The sequence below is a fragment of the Penaeus chinensis genome, chromosome 9 (assembly GCF_019202785.1).
Source record: "Penaeus chinensis breed Huanghai No. 1 chromosome 9, ASM1920278v2, whole genome shotgun sequence".
NCBI lineage: Eukaryota > Metazoa > Arthropoda > Malacostraca > Decapoda > Penaeidae > Penaeus > Penaeus chinensis.
The window spans coordinates 36,406,626-36,416,625 of NC_061827.1; the positions used below are offsets into that span (position 1 = coordinate 36,406,626).

Here is a 10,000-nt window from a genome sequence, read left to right on the forward strand (position 1 = left end):
ATGAAAAACATAATTTGTGTAATAAATAATACAAGTATTGGATCTCACTTTCATGAACCTCTACAATAATACAAAAATATCTACAAAGGGTTATAAATTCCTCAAAAAACAAAAACAAAATGCTTACTTGTCTTTTGACAGCCACACACAGGCAATAAGTAAAGTTAAGGCTGCTTGGAGTGCGAAACTTCCCCGTCGTAAAAGCAATGGCACCTTTTGTTTCCGACACCTGAAAACATGAAGGTTTATACATTACACTTTTCAAAAAACATATTCCTTTAGTGTGAATAATGCAAATTAGGAAAATGACCTCAAATACCTGCTATAATACTGAAACATCATTTTTAGCAATAATAACCTGATCAACATAACGTTAGAAAAAGGTAAACAGATATCTGAGGATGATGTCAGAAATACCTAAATCTTACAAATAACCTTCAAAATACAACTTATGTTAGTACTAACATTCAAAGTATTTAGGAGTAAGTACCCATAAGAAAAATAAGGTTTGCAATTATATCTGGACTAGCTTATATAAAATGTGTCTTTGGAACAGCATCATAATAAATAAACAACCCTGTCCATGTCCATACCTTGAGCAGTCAAACTTTACCTATGAGTAATTACTACAAGTAAACTCCTAATTCACTTAATAGGCATTTAAATCAACTTAATCAATATTTTTATAAAGTTATGAAGTGGCACCAGAGCAAAAGTCAAATATAAGGATAAAAATATAGAACCATATGTCCATCCTTATACACCACAATGTGAGCTAACAAAAATACTAGCTGTTTATTTTGTCTATATACGTCCTATTCAGAACTTATTACTTTACTGTATATCAATAGAAATGGCAATCATACAAAATGTTCAAGATATTCCATCAAGCTTTAAAAATATCTAAACAATAAATTTATATGTTCTCAATAATTAGCCTCAGGCAGAAGATAAGCTTTATTACATATTCTATACAAAACAAGATTATACAATATTTAGATAATACCACATACAAATAGACAATTAGACTAGTACTCACAGACTTTAAAACTAAATATTATTATAATAACAATGATAATAAATGTTTAAAAAGTTATCGTGTCCATGGCAAAAACAAATAAAATATATAAATTCATGGAACTGTGCTTGTTCAAGATGTACCCAATTTGATGGAAATCACTTACTTGTATACTTGGCTTTAAGTCCCATCCAGCATGTAACAAACAATGTATCATGTTTTGCCAAATCTTATCTATTCTGCTTCAAATATCAACACTTGCATTTGCAGTGCAGTACAAGAATCAAGCACAAGTTACATAGTCTAAACAATATACTTTAAGAGTAAGTTCTTATTCAGAAATTGTTCCAGATCCCTAATGTATAATCAATATCATAAGAAAACAACCCCACCTGAAATATTTACCTGTGCACTCATATATCTATTGTCATATCTGAAATTCTATTATCACTCAAGCACCTTTCCTGTTCTCTATTAGAACACAGAAGGTGTTTTAAAACTGCCATGTAAGAAATATTTCTTTCATTTTCCATGTTGAGGCCTGTTTCATATGCACTTATGAATTTCCTTATAATATAATCATCATACCAAATTCTACAACTTGAAGCTTCAGTGACCAACAATCTACCTTATATTTAGGTGATGCCTTTCCTATGAATAACAGACATATACTTCTTTACTTTCATATAACAATGCACTGAAAATTAGGAGGGAAAAAAGTTGTCTTCTTCTCACCTACTTTAAGACACAAACAACTCAGCTTGTTTCTCACCTTAATCCATTCAACATCATCTCCCCCAAGAGCTCTGACAGGGACCAGCTTCACTTGTCTTTGCCTTCCAGCAATAACCATGATGAGCTGCTCTTCTGCGATGTATTCCAAGCTCACAATCTTCTTACCATCTCCTATGCGTGCTATTTCTGTTGAAGCAAATCACTCAGGTTAGACATAATACGTACAATGACTTGTTTTTGCAATGATTATCTCCTAAAACTAGAGAAAATATTATTCAAACATTATGGTTATCATTATCATCACCATAATCATACTCATAACTCACAGGTCTGTTTGCAATTTTTTATCAACCTATAATCAAAGAACTGCTATACTCCATAATATATGTGATACATAACTGCTAACAACAAAATCTTTTATTTAAGCATTTTTTTTGTTATTTTGACTAAGACTAAATGGTTTCATATAAGAAAACAGAAACCTATGATATATAAATCCTATCAAAACTACTTGACTGACCAGACTGCAGAAACCAATGTTTGTACTTGGAAGACAAAAATAATCACACAGTGCAAAGCTCTTATTCCAGCGCATTTTAATAGATATCAATATTTACTGCAAAAGACTGCAGGACACTACTTGCAAATCTGAGATTGTTTTACATACCACAGTTATCCAGGTCTATACAGAAGAGGCCTTCCTCAGCACCCACAAGAAGACGATCTGGATCAATGACAGTTCCACACACTGCATTCTTAATGAGTGTTACACTGCCATCAACAACTTCATGGGCACTAAATACCTATTAAAATTAAACAAAACACAGACAATTAAGATGCATATGACAACAAAATTTCCCTGAAATTAAAATGATTCGTAAAAAAAACAACCTTTTCCTTGTCCCATATCAAGATATCAAATATCCCAATAATCTTCCACAACAAACAGATTGTTTACTCACTTGTCTATTAGGTAGTCTGTTTCTCTTCAGAATGCGATGTAGCTCATTCAAGGCTACAACCCACTTGGTCTTCTCATTTTCAGTGTCTGCTAGCATGAGTGTGTGGTGTCTTACTCCCACCATGGATGACGTTGTTACCTAGAAAGTTGGTATAATTCAGTATTTTTCTTTCATTTTTAGTGATCTCTTCTAAATATGTTCCTTCATACCAACTACAGTATAAAACTATGTGCTAATAACATAAACAACTTCCACTTCCGTACTTACCCTAAATATACATGGAATATCTTTTTTGTTGGCATGAATGACATCTGAATCCCTTACTGTTGACACTTCAAACTGGTCATCTCTCATATCTAGGACTGTGCTTACCCAAACACTTGGTAAAGCATTCCTGTGGAACACATAATATTGTGATGAAGCTTCTAAACATCTTATATCAGTTGTATGCAGTTTATCTTTCTAAATAATGACTGAAATAATAAATTAATAAACTATTTGTGTTCATATTTCATGTTCCTTTTCTCCAGCCTTTGCAAAGGAAGTTTGTACTTCAACTAATACTTTAAAAAAGCTATTACAATAACATACTAAATTCAAAACAATCTGGACTTATTTGAATAGGAGTTTATGTAAAATTACCAAAAACTGGAAAAAAAAATCACATACCTATCTGGTGAAATATCATAGAGAAAAAGCTTGAAGTCGCACACCACAACAAACTGTCTGGACCAGCCCTTTTTGACACCCCCAGGTTTAGGCACCTTTACAAATCCTTCATATGCAGTTCCAATGCCGCGGGTAGGATCTATGCCTAATGGTCTTTTCGCTTTGGGAGAGAGAGAGAGAAAGTTATGACAATATGTAACTACAAAAATTAAACAGGTCTTTTGCAAATATGTAAAAGATCTAACATGATATGAAGCCACAACTTTCATACTTACTTTGGTCAGGTGGAACAGGACAGATTTGAGGAACCTTGTCCTTACAGGTGGTGTGGCAGGCAAAGCCACATACTTCACACACAACCCCCTGGCGAGTAAGTCCCACCATTAGGGAGGTGCAGTGAGAGCACTTGATAGGGTTGCTAAATGACCGCACCAGGAACTGATGGGCCTTCTGCTTCATCATATGAGGGGACGGGCCTCCGCCACTGCTGCTGCTGCCTCCAGAGAATGCCCCAGAGGCATGGTGGTGGGCCATGGTTGGCATTACGCCAGCAGGAACATTGGCGGCAGTGTGAGGTAATGGTGGAAGAGGACGAGACTCCATGTTGGGAGAGCCCAGCTGTTCCTGTTATTAGAAATGTATACAAAATGTTACTCACATCCCTCAAAAATCATTAATCAATTACTTAATTATATAAATGATAAGATACATATTAAAAAACACTGACATTAACTATAATGCTTTTACAACAAGCAAACATTACCATATTCATTTTCTATTTTCAATTATTTTTTGCACTCAAAAATGTGTTATATATACCAGAAACACTATTCTAATTCCAAATTTTGTCTCTGCTTCTTTAGAATCCAATTGTCTCATGCACCAAACCAACCTGACTAACAAAGGAATGAGAAGAGGCTATGGAGGGAACGGAAGGAGCTCTGTTGTCTTCCACATCCCCTTCCTCTGACTCTAATGATCCCTGTCGTCTTAATGAGGTCTCCTTCAAAAACTGCTCCAGGAACGACATCTGTGAAGCTGGACGTTCCAACACTGTAGGGGGGCAGAATTCATGGGCAATAAGCAGAATGCCTACATCAAATATAAAAACTGATGGTAAATAGAAAGGAGAAAGGAAAGAGAGAGATAAAAAAAGAGATGATGAAAAGTCTTTAAGGCTTGTATAGTACTTGAAAAAAAAGACTGAGGCAATGAATCTGTGATATTGCATAATGTGAATTCCAATAAAATGTTTATTGGAAAAGGAAAAGACCAAAATATTGTAGTATTTGACAAGCTCATAGATCTTCTTTTGCATTCTGCCTTACTTTGAAAGAAGCAATAATAATGAGTAAAAATATATCTACAAGATACCAAGAATGAACCTTCTTCACTTTGTATTTTTTCAAAAGCTGATCTAACCAGAGATTATAAGGAAATTACAAGACCTACAATCAAAACAATACCAATACAGTTTCCCTTTAAAGGGTTGCAATGATTAAATAACTTTACATTGTACACTGATCTTAAAACTATGCATTACAATGCAACACACACCACCAGATCTAAATTTGCTACAAGATCAGCTAAAGGAGGAAATGCTTGATATTGGTAGTGCATTTGTGTATATACTTATAACAATCAGCACCACTTCTACTACTATGATAACATTCTAGTCAGAAGCTGAAACAAGCAGTTTCCAATATATCATCTCAGAGTTCTAGTAAAAATTCTTACCAAAACCGAACATACTTCTTCCGATAGATCCTAAGAAAAATATATATACTAAGATTAGACATGCACATAAAGTTTCAGGTGACGATATATCTAATTCCACAAACTTCCTTTCGTTCTGAATATCTCAAACAATTATCCCCACCTAAGAAAAAGAAAAAGAAAAAGAAAAAAAAAAAGAAAAAAACTAATCTTTGATTGTTTTAAAAGAATATCCACATTGTGAGCACTATGCAAATGCCACAGTGACTGGCTATATCATCATATGACACAAATCAAGGAGTGTGTTAGTTGTTAATTCAATACCAGACGAAACACACTGAATCACATTTCTTGGCCAGAATTCTGAAACTTCCCACAGGCAGGCAGAAAAATGCCTCAATAACTTATTCTCATGCCTGGGCCCTTTCACAGTGATGAAAAAAGGAAAAAAAGGAAAAAAAGGAAAAAAGGAAAAAAATCTTAAAAACTGGCTTTACCACATAGTTTCAGAATTGGGACCCAACTTGGGTGAGTGTGTTTAACTTAAGACAAGACAATCTGGCCAGCAGGTTTTGGTTTGTCATATAGCCCTATTTTCACAAACTGAATCTATCCATACTCTAAATATCAGCATATATATATTTTTTGCTTTCTTTTTTAAAATCACCCACTCTTTGATATATAAAAGTTAAAACTTAAAAGTCATTTGTTATAATTCCTTCCAGTATATTAGAAAACACACTTTGAAAAAATTCAAATCCAATGACCAAAACCTGTTCTAATGGTCAATATAAAGCCACGCAAATAATGAATGAAAAAAAAGTACATTAAAAAAATAATATATAGGGATGGGTGGGGGACATGAGACAAAGGGCAATCAAAATGGGGCTCAGTCATGGTACATTACCAAACTTTCGAGTCTTGCGTTCCTGCGTGGCAGCTGCATGTGCGTGCGTGCGATCAGAAATAGATTTTCATGAGAAGGATGAGGAAACCCCAGAGGCAGCTAGTCAGCCCAATGAACAAGGGCATTTTGTCTGCAGCACCACCCAAAGAAGATGATAACTGGGTCAGTGAGGGACCTCGGCATACACACCCCATAAAAACAACACCAATTTTGGGGAGTAACAGATCCTTTACCACTAATTACCCATACGTAATCCTTCTAGAGAACTCAGCCATTAGCTTAGTGTTTCTGACTGCTGGATTTGGCTCATTGGCCAAGGTATTTAAATTTTGGACAAACCTGTTGCACAGTGATTTCTTCTTCAGTCTTTTACAACATGGAGAAATGTGGGGTAAATAATTTCCAAACACAAAATTAAAAGAAATCCTAAAATCCTAAAACATGAGACAAAGATAATAACATCATAAACCAAGCTCATTACACCTAAATAAGTATCATAACAAAAATTCTAGCCTCATTTTGAGAATATATCAATAAATATACATCAAAGAAAAATCTCATATTTTTTAGCTATTTAACATATCACATAAAACAAACAACTAACCAACCCTTCAAGTATAGTACCCCATTCCCAATGACATAGTCCGTGAGAGAGAATCACAAACAAGACTTGAAGACAATGAATGTTGAAGAAAGTAAAGTGGACACAAAACAAAACAAAACAAAACAAAACAAAAAACATCTCCATCCATACAATCTACTCCCAACAACTTTTCTCCTTGCTCTAGAAAGCTAAACTTGCGCAACCTGTTAAGAGTTGTTAATGTCTCGCATTTGAAGTGTGATATTGCAGACAGCCAAGTAAGACAGACATCTCTTGCAGGGTCCCATTGCTGTGCATTATCTGACGCGCAAGGTGTGACTAAGCGTATCTGAGGTCATCCCTCAGTTTGACCCAATTATCATGATAGCAGTGCAATTTCAGGATTCATGCAATGTGACATGCCAGGGTATTGGTTTCATTCAAGCCAAATGTCTGAGCTAGACATGGGGGGGATCTTGGATCAGTGTTCAACTTTCATTGAAGAAGAAGGGAAATGAGGAAAGAAAAAATAAGAAGGGGGGGGGGGGGAAATGCTGTAGACGAATGGATTCTCTACATTTGGGAAATTCTGTGACGCCACAATCTTTCCTATAACCATTAATGACCAATTTGCATCCAAGATCCCCTTTGGCCTGACGAAACACAGGATTCGCATGTGACAGAATAAAGCTGAAGAGAGAGTTTGCTGAGAGAGGAATTAGGACAGAGTCATAGTAACATTATAAGAGAACACAATACATGTATATAGATAAATATATATATATATAAAACACAGATATATATCCCTTTCCCAAAGAGATGTTTCTTACTTAGGTCTAGAGATGGGTAGTGTCATTAGTACAAAAAATGGTAAATATAATTAGAATGGTATCAGTGAACATTTTAAAGGGGATTTCTTAGTACTTGCTCCTGCAGGCATTTTTATCACTGAATTAATAAATTTTATCTTTCATTTTTAAAAATCAAGTGCTGAATTTTACAACACAAATTGAAATATCATGGAAACCATTGTTGGCTGCCTCATAACTTTAAAACATACGCTAAAACTATCAAATGTTAAAGTGGAAAAAAAAGAGACAAAAGTAATCTGCAAATTTCAACATAATCACTGAAATTCATTCATGCATCAATATTGGGAGAATGCCTTAAAAGACAGCCAATGAGTCAAGAATTGAAAAAATCTTATTTCTAGACTTAAAATAAATATAGGGAATTTTTTTTCTTTTTCTCTTAAGCTCCGTTCTTATTAACCCAAAACTGACGGGCATGGAATGTACATACATACCATGCCCACTGTGAGTTTACTTTGTTTTTACACATAGATGGCTCCACTAGTCCAAAGTCACCTATGAGCCAATTATAAGTACTACTTGTCTCACCTATTTACCCTTTTCCTTGATTTTTTAAAATATTTTCTGTCATCTTATATTCCTGTTACAAATGTCAATAAAATTATAGTAATTATAATGTCTATAATATTGATAATATTAATGAAAAAAAAAAAAAAAAATTCCCGCAAATTCAAGGAAAGGTTAAATCAGATAAGATTGCAAGACCTACTATTTGACTCCTCTGTGGCTAAGAACTTGCAAAGTCGTCTATGTGCAGAGACATTTACCATAAAAATCTAAAACGAGCACAGCATTTTCCCGGTAACATTGGCTTAATACATAAATGAGTATGTGTAAATATATATATGTATATATAAATATAAACATATATACATATATACATAGAATATACATATATATATATATATATATATGTATACATATATATTTACATATATATTACATATATCTATACACATATAAACATATATATGTATATATATTTATACATACATATATGCCTATATATAAATGTATACATACATATATACATATACATACATATACTTATATACACATACATATGATATATACATATACATATATATGCATATAGGTATATACATATATACATATACAAATCTATATACATATATAAATATACATATGTACTTATACATATATATACATATATAGAGATATTCATATATACATATACATATATAAATATACGTATGTTCTTTTATATACATATATACAGATATTCATATATATACATATGTATATAATATATACATATACATACATATGTATATAATATATACATTTACATACATACACATACATACATACACACACACACACACACACATATATATATATATATATATATATATATATATATATATATATGTACATTATGTAAATATATATGTATACATACATACATATTTATTTACATAAATATATATACCTATACACATATGTGCACATATATATATATATATATATATATATATATATACATATATTTATACATTCATATATATGCATATATGTACATACATTTATACATACATATATACATATCTATATACACATACATATATACATATATATACATATATACAAATATACAAACATATATATACATATATACAAATATACAAACATATATATACATATATATATATATATATATATATATATATATATATATATATATATATATACATAGTTACACACATATAATCATATACATATATTTCTGCATACATATGTATATACATACATATAGATATATTCCTATGGACATATATATACATATAAACATACATATATTCATATTTGTATATGTATACATGTATGTAAATATATACACATACATATACTTATATACAAATGAATATATACACATACATATATATGCATATAAATATATATATATACAAACATATACAAATATAAATATTTATAAATATAAATATTTATACATATATATATATATATATATATATATATATATATATATATATATATATATATAAACATGTGTATACAAAAGTACATAAATATATATATGCATATATACAAGAAATGCATATACATATATATATATATATATATATATATATATATATATATATATATATATATATATATATATATATATATATAATATATATATATGTATATACATATACAAACATATATATACATATATATACATATACATATATATACATATATATAAACAGAAATACCTATATACATATATACATATATGCAATGCATACATATACATGTGTATTTACATTTATACATATATATACATATATACATATAAATGTATATACATATGCATATATATGAACATACATATATACATGCATATATATACATATGAATATACACATATATATATACATAAATATATATATATATATATATAATAATAATAATAATAATAATAATAATAATAATAATAATAATAATAATAATTATAATAATAATATGAATAATATGAATAATAATAATATGAATAATAATAATAAAAAT

The 10,000-nt window shown here is 30.9% G+C and overlaps 1 protein-coding gene across 1 annotated transcript in view; it reads right to left on the reverse strand.

Moving 5' to 3' along the window:
* LOC125028761 (serine/threonine-protein kinase Genghis Khan-like) overlaps positions 1 to 10,000 on the reverse strand; it is a 52,974-nt gene that overhangs the window by 13,394 nt on the left and 29,580 nt on the right. The window contains exons 20-27 of the mRNA XM_047618242.1: positions 4,277 to 4,437; positions 3,660 to 4,008; positions 3,385 to 3,544; positions 2,983 to 3,109; positions 2,716 to 2,853; positions 2,421 to 2,556; positions 1,791 to 1,939; positions 128 to 229 (exon numbers count right to left, since the gene is read on the reverse strand). Coding sequence (XP_047474198.1) covers positions 128 to 229; positions 1,791 to 1,939; positions 2,421 to 2,556; positions 2,716 to 2,853; positions 2,983 to 3,109; positions 3,385 to 3,544; positions 3,660 to 4,008; positions 4,277 to 4,437 — 1,322 coding nt within the window. The remainder of the gene's footprint in view (positions 1 to 127; positions 230 to 1,790; positions 1,940 to 2,420; positions 2,557 to 2,715; positions 2,854 to 2,982; positions 3,110 to 3,384; positions 3,545 to 3,659; positions 4,009 to 4,276; positions 4,438 to 10,000) is intronic.